A 21,471-nucleotide genomic window follows, 5' to 3' on the forward strand; every position below is an offset into this window, starting at 1 on the left:
AAATTAGTGCAGCCCTTTGAGTAAATATACTTGGTGACGCTCCACCTCTGTTCAGGCCTTTGGTGCATTCAGCAGAGGATGTGACTGTAGTTTACTGGTGTGGCTGCACAGTCTGACCTTACAGCTGCTCAGCACAACCTCAGCCTTCCTCCGTCAGGCGCGATGAGGAGGAGTTTCACTGCCTCGCTCGAGGGCCCTTCAGCTGCCAGCGAGGAGAGAAAAAGAGCTTCAGAGAGCAGCGGAGCCACAGGTAAACACTCCAAACTTTATTATCTTGAATTGCACATTATGTTGCCAAATGCATACTGCATAATCAATCCTTCGACATCAGCAGTTTTATAGTACATACATGAATCAGTGCACGACAGCTGCTGCAGTTCCAGATTGTCCACACGATGGCAGCACAACACAGCATTCCTTTAACTGACGCACTTCAAAAGGTTACATAGTGTTGTTCATATGCTTCAAAGCCTCTTTTCTCTTCTTATTCGTTTCCTCAGAGAATGAAATTCTGCAAAATGTCATCAGGAGGAGAGAGAACTAAAACTCTGCTCGCCCACAGATCTGCTGGAAAACCATCCAAAGAACATAAAAATACCTAAACATGATACAAACATGAGATGATACAAAAACACAAGTGCAGGTTGTCCACGGTTACAAACATCATCCTGAAGACAACACATCATTTATTGTTACTAATTAGTGACGAGTTTCCCACATGATGGAAACAGATGGCGTATTGCTCCTCCACAAGAAATCTCTCTTCTAATGAGACTAAATTCCCTCGAGGCTTTTACGGCTAATCCAACGACAAACATAAATATCTCCCGCAGCCGAGTCCAAACACTCATTAAAATATTGTTCACACATTTCTGTCACCAGTCGGTGTGAACTCGGAGCTTCGGCTCTTTACAATCTTTTTTTTTTTTTCCAGCCTTTAATTCGTTCTGATTGGAGGATGTGAAGGGATTTGAGCTCCTCGTCCCTCTAAAGATCAACATTTCCCTGCAGCAAATATCAGAATCTGTTAAATAACAGCTGAGTTTAAATCATTCTTCCCAAAGTTTTGGCAATTTCCAAACTTTTAAGGCATCAAAATAACATTTTCTGGCCTGTGTAGGAAATAAAGTCCGTAAACCAGCTGTGACACGAGTCACTCTTCCACTTTTCCCTCCCTAACAGACACTCACCAGTTAACTGTTGACTTTGTGAAATGATAACTGATAATATAACAAGAAGCTCGCTGCATTTCCTCTCTAACAACACAAGTGTTTAGAGAACTTTTACCGTCCCTCGAGTCAACTATAGATTCAATTATTGTAAACATCTGTGTAACAACATCACCTTCGTTTATTCTTTAAATATGAAGGTTAATTCTCCTCACTGACAAACATCCTGCTGTGAAAAGGCTGCGTATGAAATTCCAGCATCATAACAATGAGTTAGTTTCCATGGTGAACAGTAGTGTGATACAGCAGAAAGAGGCATCATAAACACTTTAAGTACTGAATCATTTAGTCCATCAGTCGATCGAAACAAGTTCCACCCTCTAAAATGTGAGACGTCACTGTTTTATATCATTTTCAATTACAAAAAGCACCTTGAATATGTGCTGAGAGAGAGAGAGAGAGACAGAGAGAGAGAGACATAGAGAGAGAGAGACAGATATATATATATATGTAGATATATATAGAGAGAGACATAGAGAGACATAGAAAGACAGAGAGAGATATAGAGAGAGGGAGACAGAGGGAGAGAGACAGATATATATTTATATATATATATAGAGAGAGAGAGATAGAGAGATATAGAGAAAGAGGGAGACAGAGAAAGAGAGAGACAGAGAAAGAGAGAGACAGATAGAGATACAGGGAGAAAGAGAGATAGAGAGAGAGACAGATTAGATATTGACAGAGAGAGAGAGAGAGAGAGAGAGAGAGACAGAGGGAGAGAGATATATATATATAGAGAGAGACATAGAGAGAGAGAGAGAGACAGAGAGAGAGAGAGATACAGGGAGAGAGAGAAGTTTAAGTCACAGAGATCGGTGAAAACCTCCTTGGTTAAAATGTTTTGGACTCCACGTTCTTATGTGGCAAATCCGAACCATCTGGACCTTCAAGTCTGACGAAACACGAGCTAAAAAAGTAATTACACAGACGGCTGGACCCGAGAAAAGTGTCTGCGAGAGAGAAAGGAGTGAAAGAGACAGAAAAGAAAACGGCGGCGGAGAAAAAACTGAAAATAGCAACTTCAGTTTCTGCTTCGTTCATCAACCCGTCCAAACATCCGAAGACTTCCAGCGTATTAAAAACTGTCAAATACGGAAATAAAAAGTCTGATCGTGGAGCTACATCAGTTCTTCATGCAAAACAGCTAAAATATTCCCATCGAGGTAGCAGTGGACACTGTTCCTTTATTTTATTTACACTGTTCGATGCACATGACTCTCAGTGCAGGGACTGAGTGTTTGCTCAGCTGATGTTATGAGAATCGTTTGTGTTTCAGAGATGAAGCCTTCAAACGTATAAACTGTCAGCTGAAGAGGAAAAGCTGCTACACGTGTGAGATAAGTGCGTCTGTATGTTTGTGTTTCTGCTGTCAGGATGGGAAACAACCACCAGTCTCACCTGCAGGTTCCTGCACTGCTGCCTGGCAAACCAGCTCACCACCTCACACCAGCCCTCCGAGGGAAAGGAGAGGCTGTTTAACACCTGCTGTGATCAGCAGCTGAAGATGACTTTTACAAAGAGGAGGAATCCAAACCCCAGATGCTGTCCACAGGTGGTGAGACAGGTGAGCTCCTCCCATCCTGCGAGCTACTCCGACAGCGTTCACAACAGCGAGGCAAAACTGAGACGGAAATAAAAGACTGGACTCCACTGACAAACAACCGGCCTCATTAAGAGAAGAACAGATCAAACACCATCGATCCCTCTGATAAAAAAACTAGATGGTTGTGAAACATTTCATCCACCTGCCGTGCAGCTCTGATCACATGATCCGAGTGTCTGGACGCCTTCGGTGCAGAGGAGCACCGAACAAGCCCAAAACCAGCTGATCCGAGAAAAGCTTTGAAGAGAAATCATTTCAACTTTTTTTAGCTTTTTCAGAAGCTATAAATCACACTGTTGCTCAGTTTATTTCTCTCACTACAGCCTCACTGACTTGGTCTGATAGGACCAATGGTGGCGAACTTCAGGTACACAGGAGCTTCTGAACATTTGTAGCTTTAAAGATGAATTAATTCATAGTGTTATAAACTTGTCTGATTGCATCTGTCAGTTTCTAGTTGTGCAGAAACCATCAGTGTAACACTGAAGCGCCTCAGTGTGCAGGCAGCTGCACTGTTCCTTATAAATAACCTACATGAACAGATAGAGCCGACACTGCTGAGTCAGTTTGCCAACTTTCTAACCGTCCTGTGCTCATGCTGCTGTTACACCTACAAAATGTGAAGAGATGAAGCTGAAACACAGAACGATGATAGAATCAGATGTGATGACTCCTCCAATTAAACCGCCATATTGAATTAGCAGACGTCATATGTTGATGGAGCAGACGGCGTGAAAAGAAAAAGAAGTGATGCAGCTCAATAATCAGCCAGTGAATTTACACAAGTATGTTGAGAGCGTCGCGAGGCCGAGGGAGTGTGAACGCTGCCTGAGCAGAGTGGACATCAGCAGTATTGAGTCTGTAGGTGTGACGGTGTTGTGCAGCTCGTTAGGAAGAGTGCGACGGCGCGTCGCCGCGGGGTTCTGCTTCTTTGTCGTCCTCCTCATCGTCGCCCAGAAAAAGCAGCGGGAACATCCCCAGAATGCAGCCGATGGACACTCCGATGCCTTTACCCTGCAGCAGAAGAGAAAGAGATCGTATCATCACGCCTTCACTCGTTATCCCACGAACAACCTCTGGAATAAAACCTATTCTTGAAAATACTTTGATGTGGGAGAGCTCCGGAGGAGACGCACGCCTTCTGAGACAGGTTTTAAGTGGCTGCTGCAGTGAAATGTATATTTCAGATTCAGGTACCTTTAGCTCATCGGCTGCAGGTGCTGCATCCTCATAAGCTGTTAGAGATGGGATTTATGGCTCTTTGAGGGGAGCCCGATCTTGGTGAGCTGTTCCTTTCAAAGAGCCGCTCAAAAAACTGGCTCATTTTTATATTTATTAAGTTTTAAGAAGGCAGTCTGGCCTTAACTCGTTTTATCTTGGAAATAACCACTGGGAGGAATGAATTTAGATATCCCACCAATATGAGTTTGAATTATTCTGAAATATTAATTGTAACGTTATTTGACATGTGTGGATTATAGTTTAAAGTCTGTAAATATTCCACAGGGTGGCGCCACATCACTCTGCTTTGACAGTGCTTTGCTTTTTTTTTTGTTACTGGCGCACTCACGTGAAGGCAGCGTGCACAAGGTGGCGTGATGCTATTTGCATATCTAATAAGCACCGCGCTCCTCCCCATGTAACTCAGAAAAAAAAAGAACGGTTCCCAGCTGCGACTCGGTTCCCATCGTTCATGTTAACGAGCCGTTCAAAAGAACCAGTTCGTTCTTGAACGTCACAACACTATAGGCTCTAAACTCCAGCTGTGCTTTGGATAGATCTGATCTTCCACCACTTTTTCCAGATGCTGACATTGGTTTCTATGGAGTCTCGCTACGTGTTTTCTCTCAGAGCTGCAGACTTTCCTTCATGCTTGATGTGTATGAAGGGTGCTTGTTGTTAATGGCATGCATTAGCCGCTACTGGAGATCAACATCTTCTCTCTACTTGCTGGCTGTATAACAAAAGCCAAAGAAATCCTCCAAAAAGAGCTAAAATAAATAAAAACTCACCATGTGAGAGCTGAGCCTGGTTTGCCACATGTCCACCTGTTTGGGTGTCAGATCTGGAACCTGCATCCCCAGTTTGGAAGCCAGAGACTCAACGTAACCTGCAAGACTGCACACACACACACATGCATGCAGTTTTCTCATGTGTGTATGAACACGTTTGCTTCACGCTCAGGTTGAAAGAGTAAAACAAACCGGTTCAAAGCACGCAAACACACACCAAATTCAAGCAAGTGTGAGTCTGGCGGGGAAATAAAAAGTATTATAAGAAAAAACAAATTAAATGTAATGAATGGGACATTTTATACCACAGGGAGAAAAAAAAAATCACACAGCAAAACAACGACACAAAGGAGCCTCAGTTCATTCAATTACTGTTCTAATTTAAACAAACAGCGAACACTGACGGCACCTTGAACTGGTCTAACCCGCACCAGTCTTCAATGGCCCAAAATAAAACCTGAACCCTCAGAGACAGTTAATAAAGCAGCTTACCCGAGACCTGCCAAATCCGAAACCAGGTTCCCCAGAGCCGCCGCTGCAGAGACACAGAGAGGAAAACACTTTGATTTGTGCTGCTCTGACGACGCTGAGTGACAAAGACAAAACTCAGAGAACATCATGAAGGGTGTGACTGAAGTTTTAGTGTTCCAACATCAGTTAGGAAACTTATCTGTCACCTTGTCATGACTTTAGTCATGTGATGAATGTGATTCACAGCACAAACAGACTGAAAAACCTCTGCTGATATTGAATCATACCAGCCTTTCACTACAGGTTCAATGTGTGTATGTGTGGAACGTCACTGACATGGATAAAACCATCAGGTGGAGGGTTGTATTTTTTCTGGTGTGGGTAAACAAAAACCACGTCATCATCATCATCATCATCATCCATCATCATCCATCATTATCAAAGGCAAACTCGAAGATGCAGCTAGCGGTAGCAGCGCCGTAAAGGCAGGCAGGCCTGTCTTCAGTGATGTCAGCAGACAGTTTGCCCGCCTCCCAGGCCAGTTTGGTCTCCTCCGCCTAACGGATGACGTCCTCGGCAGTGGCGTTAAACTTCATGCCGTAGAGGTCAGACACTTCCACTGTGCAGCCATGAGCTGTTGAAGCTTCCACAGCAGCATCTTTGGCCGCAGCGTTGACATCGACGTGAGCCGCGGCCGCTCAGCGCGGCAGCCGTCACAGGCAGGGTGTCCTGGGCCTCAGGACACCTTCGAGGACAGGCGGTCCCCCTCTATGACTGGCGGCTTTTCACCTCTCATTCTTCCTCGCCTTCAGAAGCGGTTGGCCGACACGTTGCGTTGACGAGTCCGTGTCAATCATACGGTCAGGGGGGCTTCACACATCTGGATGCCTCCTTTTAGAGGTTTTCTAAAGAATGTCTGACGACCTCGGGGTCGTGATGGTCTTACAGATCCCATCTGGCCTTAGAAGTCCTCAGAATCACTAAAACAGAGCTGGAGGACGTGCTGGAAAGAGAGACGTCCGGGTTACCTTGCTTGGCTTGCTGCAACTGCGTCCTGGACTCAGAAGAGTGCTCAACAGATTGATGGACGACTGAAGTTAAAATCTACGGGATCCAATGAGGTTGAGGCTGAAATTAGAGCCTGTCGTCCCTCCAACATGACCCCATTTGAGGACAACTTATGAAACTCACCCACACAAGACATACACAACGAATCGATAAATACCTAAACCCCACAGTGGCCCACATACATCTCTGCATATTCACACAGAAGAAACGCAGCGAGTGGAGTCCAACAAAGGATCAAAGCTGCTAAACAATGGGCGAGTCAGTGGGAGTGAGCGAAGGTGTGAAAGTTTTCATGGATCAAAAAGCACCTTTGGAAAACCACCAAGACACCAGTCAGCTTCTTCCTCCATCTGCCTTCGTGGTTTTACTGTCAGCAAAATCTGCTTCATAACAACCTCAGTTAATGTAGTCCATCAACAACGCTTGGCAGCTATGAATAATTCACGCTGTGGCTTTGAGTTTCACTGGGGACTGCTGACAGCGTGGTAGAAAACACATTTGTCCGTGGCCATTAAGACTGTAAAGGTGCTGAGGACGTGTTTGCTTTGCCTTCGGTCGATCACTGGAAGCATCGACGGCGACGACGCCTGAAGCAGAGTTTCCTGCAGGAGCTAAAACTCCAGATGGACAGTTTAATGAGTTCCCTCGCCCTTCCTGGCGACGGAGGACCTCTGACAAAGATTGTGTGCGACAGCGAATGCCGGCTGATAAAATGGAAGTCAGACATAAAAGCTCCCCTCGAATAAAAAAATTAAAAATCGGAATGAGTAAACCGGCTGAGCATCTTTGCAGGATGGATGACAATGAAGCAAACATAAAGCCGCCCTGGATGGATAAAGGCATCAGAGCAGAGCTATTGATCTAGAGCCCGTCTTCAGCCTTTGATTTGCACTTTGCAGAGGAAATTGGAGCCAAGTATCCATGGAAACGGAATAATCTGGTGGTGAAAAGAGGGAGGAGGCAGGCTCCAGTCGCTTCATGGTTTTCACAGGGTAATAAAGACCCAAACTGAGACCCCGAACAGCAGCCGTGATGATAGCCGGAGGGGCTGCAATAAACTGCAGCAATATCCAGGACAACTGATGAGCTGTGTGTTTAAAAAAAAAAAAAAAAAGAGATTTCACCTGCATTTACAGCTGGCGGCGTCACCTGAGCTACAGGAGTAACAGCAATGTCTTCCAGGTGACAGCTGATGGACTAAAGCAGTAACACCTGGGGGGACTCCGGTGACAAGGCGGTTTATAAAGGACGCCCTCATCACCTCCTTATGAAGTCCAAACTGTAACCAATAAATCAGTGCATTTTAAAAATATTACTTTTCACTCTTTTCTCAGGAAAATTAGATTTCTGTCCATGAATCTGCTCTAAACACCTGCAGATAATTAACTTTTACCTTTCTGATGATAGTTTTGATGATTTTAAGAATTGTTTTAATAAAATTATACAGTAGAAATCACATCAAATTTTTCTTGGCGGTTTTAAAATGTGACTTTTAAAAATGTCATTATCACGCGGTGTGAGGGCTGGCTTGTACTGTGTGATGTTGGATGGTGGAAGTAACATGTAAGCAACAGAAATGTGATTCTTGTTCGATATGTTACTTAAATTGTGACATCTTGATGATGATGATGATGATTTTTTAATTATAAAATGTGGTTTTACATGTCGTTGTAGTGCTGACAGGAAGTTATTACACACATGCTTAAAATTTAATTAAAAACCTCAGTTGTGTCTTTTTTATCAGTCACAGTTGGATTAAGTCTTGTATTTGTCATTAGTTTTGGGGGGAATTTATTGACAAACAGATGTATTAAGTGCGAAGCTGTAATTTATTTCATTATCATTACTTTCGAAATTAATCACATCTATATAAGTGTGTGACAATTTCCAAGAAGACGACTGCACACTAATTTCTTTGTCCAAAAGATATAAGACGGAGAGAGGCAGTCATTTCTGACATTTAATAGCATAAAATCCAAAAACTGAGTCACTGCAGCGTCTCATCCTACAGAACTGTGAAACTCTGTGTGTGTGAAGTGAGACGGTCTCGCCTGGGATCAGGCCTCGAGGCTCAGACCGCTGGAGCTCCAGACAGACCTCGAGCTCACAGTCAAACACTCGTCGCTGGTGTTTCGTCAATTAGCCCAGAAGACGCTCTGCTTTCAATAATGTCCGTCAATACTCGGATTCAGTTCACAGAGGCAAAAAGCAAAGTGAAGAAACAAATCATCACATTTGAGATGATGCAACCAGAAGATCTTTGATAAATGATTATCCAATCAAAACTGTCGATGCTTCATTCGAAGCATCAATTAATCATGAATCACTGCGGCTCGACTGCACGCTGCCTGCTCTGCTCCTCTGTACGTTCTTACCAGCCATGGTGGAGATCCCCAGAGTGACTCCGATAGAGAGTTCAATCTGTGTTCCCTGGAGAACAGACGAGAACGAGATGAGTTCATCCAGACTCAGTGTTATCACGAGAAGAACAAGCAGACAGAAGAAAATGTGATGTATAATGAATGAATCTGCCAGGCACTCTGTAAATAAATTCACTTACTGCTGCAATCATGATGGCATTATCAAGAAAACCAAATCCAACAAAGGGGAGGGCGTTGTGGAACAAAACTGCAAACAAGCAGAGAGAAGAAAATGAATAAACACAGCACGGATTAAATTTAAGATTTCTTTTGTCCTGCACTTTGCTGTCAGTAAACAGCACTGAGCACATTCATCAACCTGCCTCCTGCATTAATAAACACTTGTTTTCTTTAAATGTGGTTTTTCATCATATGAGCACCGAGTTAAAAATGCATTTAACAAATATTAGGTGCGTATTTCCACTGACAGGAAAGAAAATGTTTTTATTTTCCAATCAAGGCGATGGTGTGCAGACAGTTTTGGTCCAATATGAATCATTAGTCCACATCCTGTTTGATTATTAGTGCAGATTTTATATAAGAGGAGGAAGGAAGTTCTGACATTTTTAACTTGCACCAAAAAAAGAGTTTGCAGGCATGCTAGCAGCTCTGTGAAGCTGTACCGAGGCACAGTGGTGCTAAATGCTAATGTTAGCACACTAGCATGCTCACAGTGACAACGCTAGCATGCTGCTGTTTAGCGGATGTAATGTTTACCATGTTCATTATCTTAGTTTAGCATGCTAGCAAGCTAACGTTTGCCATCTTCTATATTGTTCTACTACTTTTCAATTTCCCCAGTGTGGGATAAATAAAGTCTTATCTTATCTTAGAGCCATAACGCTTCCAGTGTGGTTCATTCTGAGGCTCAGACTGTTTGTTAAAACAGTCACTTTGTCAGAAAAGGGTTATAAAGTCGGAAATCCTTGCTGATTGACTGAATGTTGGTCCTCGACTACGGAAGCCGAGAAAATTTTTTTTTACCGTTTTCTCGTGATAACGACTTATTATTTCGTTATCTCGAGATAACAAAGTCTGTTTTGTCGTTATAACGAATTAGTTTATTTTGTTATTTTAAATTTTAAATTAAATTATTTGGTTCTCGGCTTCACATGCAGCACCGCAGTCACCCGAGTTAAGCCCAACAAGTCTCCTGTAGGCTATACGGAGGCCGAGAACCAAATAATTTAATTCGTTATCACGGGAAAACGGTCTCTGTTATAACGATATAACGAAATTCTTTAAAACGAGAAAACAGACTTTGTTATCTCGAGATAACGAAATAATAAGTCGTTATCACAAGAAAACAGTAAAAGAAAAAATGCATAGGGACCTGGCATGTATGGCTCTATGATTTCTGTGCTCTGGACTAAGAAAAGGGGGTTTGTACAATGTTGTGCACATGATAAGGCATAATTTTCTCTATTTCACCAGTTGATCTATGCTTTCATGTACTGGTTTCATTTACATTTACTGAGAGCCAAACGGATGTCCCAGAACTACCTTCAAATTTCCCTTTAAAGAATGTGCTCAGCTTATGAATCCATGCTCAAGTTTACTGATCCGTGGGTCAACTGATCTGTTCTCTTGGTTTGTGTTTTCACTTGATTTGATAACTGCTGGGCTCCAAAGTTTCCCCACTGTGGATAAAAACTGTTTTGGAAATGACTTGTGAGTTCCGCTAAGAGAAAAATGTCGATGTGGAGTCTGATTATGAGGTCAGTTATTGAACCGAGGTTATTTCTGTTCTGTTCAGTCTAAACATCAAACTGTTATTTGATGGAGTGATAAGTCAAGAAAAATCAGCAGAGCTAATTACAGTCTGCTCAGTAGCTGACAAGCAGTTTTGCTTCCCACCATAAAACCTCAAAAAAATGATCAACTACTGAACGTAAAAGTAAACGAACAGCCTTCTAACATCTTAAAAACACTGATGGAGGGATTTCACATTGCAATCTGTTTCCAAAATATAGAGGATTAGTGTGTGTGTGTGTGTGTGTGTGTGTGTGTGTCAGATTTAATCTCTCACCATATCTGATCTGGGCTGCAGTCGGCGGCGAGGGCTCCAGGGTCTCTGCGAAGATGAAACATCAAAACACATCAAACGTCGGCTCGTTAACCGCTGAGGTTAGACTTCAAGCGTCTGCAGCAACATGGAGACTTGATGTTCAGTCTGCGCTTTGAGTCGACGCTCCCACACACAGGGAGGAAAAACAGCATCTCCATCCTTCTCCAGCTCCACCAAACCTCCATCCATGAGGGTCACATGGCGACAACATGCACAGCTCCTGCTCATTTCTGCCTCTTCAAATGGAATCAAATATTAAATAAAGAAGGAAATGACTAACGTGACGTACGAGTGTGACTTTCAGAATGATTCGTTTGGCCTGTAATCAGCCACAACATTAAACATTTCAAGATTCAAGATTCAAGAGTCTTTATTGTCATTGAACATGTCAATTAAATTTTCACTGCAACCCCCATGTTAGGAACAGATAGTAAGAAAGATAAGAAGATTAGAAAGAATAAAATTAAGATAACTACAATAAAATTAAATAACATGCAGTAAAAATATTCGTAAAGCAATTAAAAATATAACGGAATGAAAATATACTAAGGCAATAAAATATACTAAACAATAAACAATAAAATATGGAAGTGAAATGTACCGACAGAATAAAATATACCAGTGGACAATAAAAAATACCAATGAAAATGAAATGTGCCAATGTAGTAAAAAAGAATATAACTTAGTTAAGTGAATGTGTGGACCTAAAAGTTGAGTACACAGAAGTTGCAGTGGTTCACAGTTCTCACAGTTTCAACACCAAAGTACCAAAATGCACCATCCCATTAAGTTTCTTTAAAATCAGACCAGATGTGTTGTTTCAGTCAAAGATGTTGACCTTTAATAACGGCGCCCCCACAGAGCCACTCAGTGTTGTTTTTAAATGCCAGGAGTTCATCTAAAGTGTCTCAACCTTCAAACAACATCTCATCTCACGTCTCAGACAAACATAACTTAATGAAAAAATATTTTAACGACTCTGGAGAGTTTAATCGCAGCAGCGATCAGCCATCAAGGGGCGACCGTGACGAGGTAGAGCCATCGTCCATGATCAGAAGGTCGGGGGTTCGATCCCCGGCCTCTGCAGCCTGCACGTCAGATACATCAAAAACTGTCAAGAACCAAAAGCTGTAAAACTTCTTGGACAGATTCTTGGTCTCGTTTGCCAACTCTGCGAGGAGGCACGTTCATTAAATCAGAATTTTGCTGTGTCTCAAATAGGGGGAAGTTCTTGTAAGAGTTGCTTTGTAGTGAGAAAACATGCACGCCTTCGAGACGGTTGGTGTATTTTGCTTAATATTACAAATGGATTTGTAGAAAAACGTAGATTTCTCAAAGTAAAATTATGAAACAAGCATTGTTTGGTATCGGCAAAGAAACTCAGGTGGTGTATTGGCACGGTGTCGATTCCAGCGTCTCCACCTTGCATGTGTGCTGGCATGTGACTGCTGGATGACGCCGAGGCTAAAGAGCCACGATCAATGTTTTAAACCAGACAACCTCGGGACTGTCAGAGCCTCAGCAGGACGGACACAGTGTGAACACAGTGTGAACACAGCGGGCTCATTATAATGATGTCTCAACAGGCTTCAGAGCAGAGAGCGCCCCACAACCCGAGGTCCAATGAAAGCTTACTGCCATCTGCTTCAACTACTGCCTACAACCTTCAGCAAGTACTGGGTCTGTAAATATAAACATCTGAAGCAAACGGGAACACATGAACAGACAGCAGAGCTCTAACTGCTCTTTAAAATCAGCTTTTTCTGCTTCCAGACTTGGTATGGAAGGAAATCTGATTTGCAAACAGCTGTTAAAGACACGCTGGAAAACAAAGGCAGAGTTAAAGAGAGGGCTCACATTCATCAGGTGGACACAAAGAAAATGAAAATGAATGATCATGTTGCTCCACGACCGCTGGATGTGGAAATCAGCCTCCAACTGAAGGGAATTCATGCAAATATCCTGCCTGCATCTGCGCTGAGCAGAAAAATGCAAAGCATCATCCAAATGATTAAAAAAAATGCCGTAAAGACACAAAAAAATAAACAATAAAGGAGAATATCATCACCTAATATATATATAACCTGTATGTGTCTGAATCACAACAAGAGACGTTTCACATCCTGCTTCGGTTTACGCTCTAATCTAACCGACACGTGGAGAAGCCGCAGACTGGAGCTGGTGTGTCGAGGGCCCCCGGGGGAGACTCTGATCTGACTCCAGAGAAGTGGGTCACCGGAGAGAGCGTTCTGGGCCAGAGACCAATTACAGGAACAGATCAATTATATCAAAAGATTAATGTGCCGAGTCCTTGGCTTTGCGACCTGCCTGCGTGTGTCTGCGCATTAACGAGCTCGTCTCGCACAACTTCCACCAACTTTTCTGCCCAAGTTCTGGGAAAAGAAACGCAGAGGCACCAAGAGTACTAACATAATATGTGTGTGTGTGTGCGTGTGTGTGTGTGTGAGTGTGAGTGTGTGTGTGCGAGGCTCATCTTTCAAAACAGGCAGCGGCACCGCGGACAGAAACACACCTCCCTGAGGAACCAGCTCGTGTGGAAAGGTCAGCCTGATTTAGGATCCAGGAGCTGGAGGCTCCTTCCAAACACAAACCAGGGCAGGAGTCTCTGCTGCTCTTCACTGACAACAGCACCGGCTTCAGCATTAAATACACCTGTTAATTTTACTACTTTAAGTGCCAGAAGGGTCGTCTGAACACTGACCGCCTGTCACTCATGTGGCTGATCAAGAAGACTGGGCTGCTTCTACTGTTTTCATTAGCAATCAGCTGTTGACTAACTGTTTACTTTAGAAAACAGTCAAATGTGCCCATCAACATATCAATATTCTGCCTGAGTAACAGTTCAAAGCCCAAAAATATTAAATTTGCTTCAATGTGAGACCAAGACAAGCATTTAAGAAGCTGGAGAAATCAAGAATTCAGCCTTTTGGCTTGAAAACGGTTAACGATTATCAAACTGTGTGTCTTTTTTAACTGATTACATAAACACAAAGTGTTCATAAGATAAAAAATACCCACCATCTTCATTCAACCCACCTTCTCTCCTCACCTCTCTGCGCTCACAGTGAACGAAGGAGTCAAAGGTTGAAGCTTCTTTCCTTCAGCAGAGAAAACCGAGTTAAAGCCCCCGACTGTCAGACAGATTTGTGTTGTCAGATTCACACGAGGATCTGATGCTTTCTTACTCTTCCTCGCTCAATGCTCCACAAGTTAAAGTTGCCAGGCAACAAATCCTGCTCCGCTCAGTGAGCACTATCGCTTAGCAACAACATTCATCCAGGAAGCGACACGCGGGCTCACTGGGGTGTGTAAATTTTAGGTATCAAAATTACAACTTCATATCTTCGTGTGAGGAAGGTTACAGTCTCCTCATCACTCCCCAACGACCAATGTTTTCATCTCTTCAGCGGGCCTTTAAGTCACATGACTTACTTGCAGAATCTGTTTCAGTTGCACTTTTCCTTTAATCGATGCATCAAACTTTTCTGCTTCGGCCTGTTTAAAGTCAACTCCGGTTAAATCACGGTGTGAAACTTTGGATTCTGTTCAAGTTCAGCTGAGTGAAATATAAATGTCTCTCTGGACCAGGATCTGAAAACCAGCAACACAAGGAAGAGAAGCAGTAGAGGTTTCCTATGAAGCCTGAAGACCTGCAGCCTGTTCCACCATAAGTTCAAGCTAACCCTGACAGCCACACTGCACACAGTGAGTTTCACACCACGCTCGGCCCTTTGAGCTGCACCATCTGCATGAAATCCACTGACAATCCACTCAGATGTAAAATCAGGATTTTTATGTGAAAAAGGGGGAATTACTGCACATTTGAATGCAATCAAAAATGTGCAGTTACCATGTGAATTAATACTAATGTAAGATTCTTCACTGATTTAACAAGGGGTGCATATAAATATTTATACCATGGTCTGGGTGAATACTCGATTCTGATTGGCTGCAGGGTGTCCGTTGAAAAAGTGTTATAGGACACCTGTAAAAGAAGTTCCGGTCAAATAGCCTGATTGTTCTAAATTATTACATAACATACGTTATTTCACAGTTTATTTATCACAACGGCAAGACAGCAGACAAAACATGAGTGATTTTATAGTTTCATTTAACCTATTTGGTAAAAACGATTTAGGAAACTTTCTGTGGACTTTGATTCTTTGAAACAAATTTTCGCATCATCCTCTGGACAAACACGAGCGGTAAGAGGTGCACTTGTCCTCTGAAATGATGCTTTGTAACGTAACATAACGTTAAGCAATCATCTCACTTCCCTCCACTGATCAGGCCTAATATAAGAGCTGCGGCCGACTGAGCTGCAGGTTCTGTGGCCAGAGCTGGTTACCTTGGCAACACGTCACAACGAGAGATATTAAATAGTCCGCTCAGCCGCTTCTTGTGAAAAAAAAAAGGATTTTACGGTAATAATAATAATAATAAAAACGATAATTGATTTAACTTTTTTTTTTCGTAAGTGACCATGGTATAAGCGGGATAATGCCCTTTGAGGTGTCCATTATCAGAAATGAATGGACTTCATTTCTGATAATGGACACCTCATCGGGCATTGTCCCTTACTAAATATCTACACATTCATTTTAATTTAACTTGATTCAAATTTATTCTACTTATATATCCTTATTACTTTGGTGAAAAAGGGGAAAATTGCAAACAATTAATTTTAAGATAATCCTGTAAATACAGTGAAAGTGCACCCTCATGTACCCTCACTTTACATTAATGTCCACAGAAAGCCTGTGTCTGACGGGAGTCCACTGAATCTGAATGAGAGGATCTGGGAGTGCTGCATCATGGAGCTGCTGGTGCATTTCATACATAAAAAATGATTTATTCCACTAATGTGCTGATTATACATTTGTAAAACTAAAACACAGGTCTGCCTCAATCTTCATTCATATCTTATTTATTAGCAATTTTTAGTGAGTGTTCAGCAACATCAACAGACCAGTTACACTTTTTAAATCACACTGATTCTAATTATAAAGCACTAATTGATCCCACAGATAGCAGAATCATTATACTACCCATCTGCCAATTTCTGGAGCCGGAGAGGTCCACTAAGAGCAGATCTGAAATCTCGGAGCTGGATAATTAACTCAAGACGCATTAATCAAAACTATTTGCCAGCGAAATGACTCCACATCCATCGCTTCTCCAAACTGCTGGCAGGCAGCTCATTAAACCTCCCGTCTCTCTGAGAAGCTGGGCCGAGGCTTTGATTAAACACAATGTGATCTGAACAGCTCATTACCATTTATTTGATACTGGTGGTAAACAAACAGAAACAAAACTCAATTTCTTCACTGGGAAAGCGATTTCAGTGTTCGGTGTCAGTGCTTCAGCGGTTTGAAGAGCACAAATTTAATGAGAAGCCTCGAACGGCATCAACAGAGCACAGTGAGGACAGTCTGAGCGGAGACCATAACCACTGAAACTCCAGTAAAGACATTCATGGTCCTCAGAGGATGAACGCTACCAACTCTGCTGATCCCCAACCATCAAACCACACATCACAGTCCTGAAGGGACATTTCCTGGACCCCAGAGAGGTTGGCAGAATGAGGGGAATTATGGGAAGGATGTAGAAATTATGACCAGAGTGGTCAAGTGGGATTAAGTAACATGATATATGAGAGAGAAAGGTCACCGGTTCGATCCCTCGATGGGCAGGATGAAGTGTGATGAAGAGTGTTTCCACCCAACTGTCTTTTGTGCATGTTTTCAATTTGCACATTCAAAAAAAAATTAATTTAAAACAACTGCTTTAATGCACCGTCTGTCCAGGCTCGACACGCTCGTATTCAGGGAAGAGAAACGCCTCTCAATTAGCATTTTCCTCAGCAAATTCCACTAGAAGTTGGACCACATTTACATGAAAACATGCCAAGTGACTCCACTCTGGATAAATGAGGCAAAAACAGCAACGAGAAAGACAAATGACAGATGGCACAGAGAGTCCTCCTCACCCCTGACTGCAGAACACTGCTGTGCTGCCAATGCTGCCACTTCAGTCCACTCAAGAGTTATACTAACACTACAGTTCCTACAGTTCTGATAGAGCCTGACAAGTCTCACAAGTCCTAAACTGGACACTTTCCTCTGCTGCTCTCTCACACCAAACGTTATTTTCTGTACTGGAGGCAGAGCTGCAGGAGCAAACCGGTCTCTGTTGTTCTGTGCTGGGTAATAAGTGATGCAGCCTCGCAGGGACGCTGGAGTGGCTGCTGACTTTTCTTCTTGTTGAAAGAAGAATATTAATTTCAAATGCGCTGCTGAAAATATCAGGCCACGCGGTGGGAATAACCCATTTCCACCCTTTCTGGTTTTGACTTCCTAATGACTGCGGTGTGAGTACAAACACTTTGACTCCTGGGAAAACGTGTCCAGAAATAGGTCTGACTGACACAGGCGAGCGTTAATATCGCTGCACAATCTGCCAAAAGCAGCAGATCTGGAGTCAGATTAGTAAAGAGCTCAATGTAGGGACACAACGGCGGCAGTGTGAGTGTAACACAGTTCATATGTCAGTGTGTGATTAAACCAAACATAAGCTGACTGTGTGTGTGTGTGTGTGTATACTGTATAATTAGACATCAGCAGCTGCTGCATCGTCTGTCTGCTGATTAACAGAGTGAAGCTGCTATCTGCAACTAACTGCACACCTGACAAACAAACTGCACACCTGACAAACAAACTGCACACCTGACGAACAAACTGCACACCTGAGGAGCTCACACCGATGACAGCTCACAGTTGGAGGCTTTGCTGAGATTAAACAGGAATAATCCTGAATAAAACATCACTTAAAATGATGATATCGACACACACAGATATTAATTTCACTGTGTGCCAACAAGCATTTACACATTAAACTGTCTCACACTTGATGGGGATGTGAACATCATAAAAAAGAAAAAAAACATTGCTTTATTATCATTAGCAACGTTTCTGTCCTTATTCATTACCGAACACTTCACTGGTCTGCAGCACTGAAGGATCTGCTGCTCATCACATCGACTCAAACATGGAAAACACGACGTTCGCTGTGACGTTTGCTTCACTGCAGAACATCGTTTGCGCTCTTGCAGAGTTTCGGCAGCAGGTGGACCTTCCCCTCGATTCCTCGTGCGCAGAGCGGTGCATGCTGCTTTCATTCACATCCACAACAAAAATCAGTTCACGGTCACGCAATTAGCACATCAATCACCAGACCTTACAAAGACAACCAACACTATGTTTAAAAATACATACAGAGGAAATAACTGGAAGGATCTGAATCACAGAAAAGCTCCCAGCAGACAAACTTATTGATGGGACAGATGCAGCTCTGCAGCCACTGCTGATTAGGTTAGGACAAATGATAAATGTCAACAAATGTCAGACTGAATAATGAGGTGAAAACAAATCACTGATTAAGGCTTATTAAAACTTCTTCTTTGTCAAAATAAAATCTGCGTGCAGCGTGTGGATCTACCAGACGAGGTTTTCAGACTCGCCCATGAACACACGAACGCTCATAATGAAAGGATAACTTTTGTTTTTTACAACCTGGACCTTATTTGTAGCATTAAATACGACCATTTACTCACCCAGACAACTTTGGTGGCATTTGGAGTCGTTTTGAAGAAATTAGCCCCAGAGGAGCGGCGCGTATATCCGTATAATGCGAGTACTCGGGGCATCCATGCGCAGCCTCTATATAACGCATACTCTGCAGAAACTCGTTCATATTCCAATATTTAGTTCTGATATGCTGGTGCTATTCCCCTCTGAGCTGGCGGTCGGCTAGTTTAGCTGTAGTTTGGCACAGCTATGGTTCGTTATTGCGTATTCGTAGCCGACCGCCGCAGAGTCAGCCGTGTTGTGGCTGGCTGCTCGCAGCGCCCGGCGTTTGTTAATGACATCATCCACGTCAGAGGTAGTTGTCTAGAGACGCCGGATGTTGATAACATGCCACCACGGGCTCAGAGGGGAATAGCACCAGCATATCAGAACAAAATATTGGAATATGAACGAGTTTCGCCACAGATTATGAGTTATATAGAGGCTGCGCATGGATGCCCCGAGTACTCGCATTATACGGATATACGCGCCGCTCCTCTGGGGCTAATTTCTTCAAAACGACTCCAAATGCCACCAAAGTTGTCTGGGTGAGTAAATGGTCGTATTTAATGCTACAAATAAGGTCCAGGTTGTAAAAAACTAAAGTTATCCTTTAATTACTACTAAAATCTACTGAACTCGTCTTTCAGCTGAACTCAGAGTCCAAACTTTTGAGATGTTTTCAGTCCAAGTTTGTTCTTCCATCACAGTTATTGTGAGCAGCTGCTTCGGCTTTAATCGAAGGGAAATCAAAGTATGGCAGAAGACAGACTGTCCTAACGAGTATCCAGGCAACACTGGCTGTCATTCACACTCAGCTCACACAAAGTGGAATTAACACCAGCCGACGGCCAGACGCCGCGCCTCCCCCACCAGCCAACCCGGCGCCACCTCAACCATCACTTGGACGTTTATATTAAAACTTCACATGGAGTAAAAATAAATGGCGGCCTTGAAGAAGACTAGTCACCTCCAGCTGATGCACTTCCCACGTCAAACCGTCCGGACGTCACGTTCTTCAGTTTGGACGAGCTCGGTCTGATGAACGTCGACGCTGAAATATGACTCTGATTAAATCTCTCGGTGAAGACGAGGCTGTGCCGAGAGCCGCCGGAGCTGCGACTGATGACGCCAAAGGCAAAACAACACTGACGGAGCTCGTTTAACATTTGTGGAAAAGAAACTCGGGGTGTTATCCTGCTCATGACATGGATTCTGTCCACCAGACTGCCACAGACATACCGTGAAGATTTAGGCCGGGTCACCCACTCCCACACAAGAGCACGGGTTTGGGGGCTCCAACTATAACGATTATTTCCATCATCAACTAATCTGACAATTATTTTCTTGATTGTTTGTTTAATTAACAGAATATACTGAAATGTTTCCCAAACTCCAAACTCTTTACATGACTTGTTCAGTCAAGTCTTTTGCTATTTCTGCATGAAAAATTACTCTAATGATTAATCAATTGCCAAATTAAGTTGTTTTTTTTTCTGCTGATGGACTAATCGATTAGCCGACTAATCGTTGCAGTTTCTACTTCTGTCTAATTGTAGCAGCTGTTCATTTATTCACACAGCTTCTTTTTGATCTCATCGCTTCAGAGTCTGAAATATTCTTCCTCCAGATCAGATTCTGGCAGACACTAAAATACTGTGTTGCATCCCACACAACAAACATTATGAATTATTAATCACTGATTTCAGCTCATCGTTTCATATCATTCTCCATCGTTTAGTGAAGTGTCACTTGACATCAACGCTGTCAGGTCTGGTTGGTTTGGAGATATCTGTGGTTACACTGAGGTGATAGTATGGTTTAATACTACACTGTGAATCCCTGCTGCTCACAGATAATTACTGATGTGAATACATCCAAGAGCTTAATTAAAAACAGGGTTCGCTTTCATAAAATCCTACAGATTGTATATTCAAGGTATTTGTTGCTATATGTGATTACTTCATGGAAAGCTGGTAAAACTTCATGTGAAGTAGTAAACAAAGTTCTGTTTTACAGCACATGGGGTCTCTCCATTCTCTGCATTTCTTCACCTCAATCCTCCTCTTCCTCGCTCACTGTTTCGCTTTGAGATGACGGGAAGACTCATCTCCATCTCCCTGCGTGAGGCGGCACCAGCTCAGCTAAAAGTGATGTCATCACGCCACCGTCGACCTGGTGGGCTCAGGCGCCGGTTTAACGGGGCAGTTCAAGTTCTGAAGCAAAGGTCTAATTGATGTTCCAGTCAAACAGCACCTCACCTGTAATCTTCCTCAAACTTGCCAGGTGCTGCCGAGCACCTCAAACCACGTCCTCCACAGACCACCTCGAGTCTCCGAGGAAATAGCTGCTTCACTTCCACAACGCCGGGTACGATTGACGTGTGTTGGCAGGGATTGTGTACTGAGCGGACGGCTGAGAGCACACACTGCAGCAGGACTTACTGTTATTACAGGTGTATGGAGGATAAACACCTGTCTCATTCTCTACACTGACAGCGCAGGTGCAGTGAAGTCTCCGCTGCATCAGTCACGTCAATCACATCGCTACTTAACTGAGGCTATGAAAGGCACGCAGCAGCAGGGGTCTGACAGCACTTTAGAGAACCTGGATTCATTATCAGTCACTTACTGAAGGTGAATACCTGTACCTGAACGTATGCAGGTTTAGCTTCCTTGTTTTCCTGCTATATGCTCGCTTATGAACCACTGAGCCTTTCCAGGACGCCCCTTTAAAGGATAACTTTTGTTTTTTACAACCTGGACTTTATTTGTAGCATTAAATACGACCATTTAGACACCCATTTTGAAGAAATTAGCCCCAGAGGAGCGGCGCGTATATCCGTATAATGCGAGTACTCGGGGCATCCATGCGCAGCCTCTATATAACGCATAATCTGCGGCGAAACTCGTTCATATTCCAATATTTTCTTATGATATGCTGGTGCTATT

At 43.1% G+C, this 21,471-nt stretch overlaps 1 protein-coding gene across 1 annotated transcript in view; it reads right to left on the bottom strand.

Moving 5' to 3' along the window:
* Positions 1-1,920: 1,920 nt before the first annotated feature.
* tmem65 (transmembrane protein 65) overlaps positions 1,921-21,471 on the bottom strand; it is a 29,137-nt gene continuing 9,586 nt past the window's right edge. Inside the window, exons 2-7 of the mRNA XM_041955523.1 lie at positions 10,836-10,880; positions 8,947-9,014; positions 8,762-8,816; positions 5,340-5,382; positions 4,848-4,953; positions 1,921-3,849 (exon numbers count right to left, since the gene is read on the bottom strand). Of these exons, the coding sequence (XP_041811457.1) occupies positions 3,724-3,849; positions 4,848-4,953; positions 5,340-5,382; positions 8,762-8,816; positions 8,947-9,014; positions 10,836-10,880 (443 nt within the window). The 3' untranslated portion in view covers positions 1,921-3,723. The remainder of the gene's footprint in view (positions 3,850-4,847; positions 4,954-5,339; positions 5,383-8,761; positions 8,817-8,946; positions 9,015-10,835; positions 10,881-21,471) is intronic.

This window comes from Chelmon rostratus, chromosome 16 (assembly GCF_017976325.1).
Source record: "Chelmon rostratus isolate fCheRos1 chromosome 16, fCheRos1.pri, whole genome shotgun sequence".
In the NCBI taxonomy this organism is placed as follows: domain Eukaryota; kingdom Metazoa; phylum Chordata; class Actinopteri; order Chaetodontiformes; family Chaetodontidae; genus Chelmon; species Chelmon rostratus.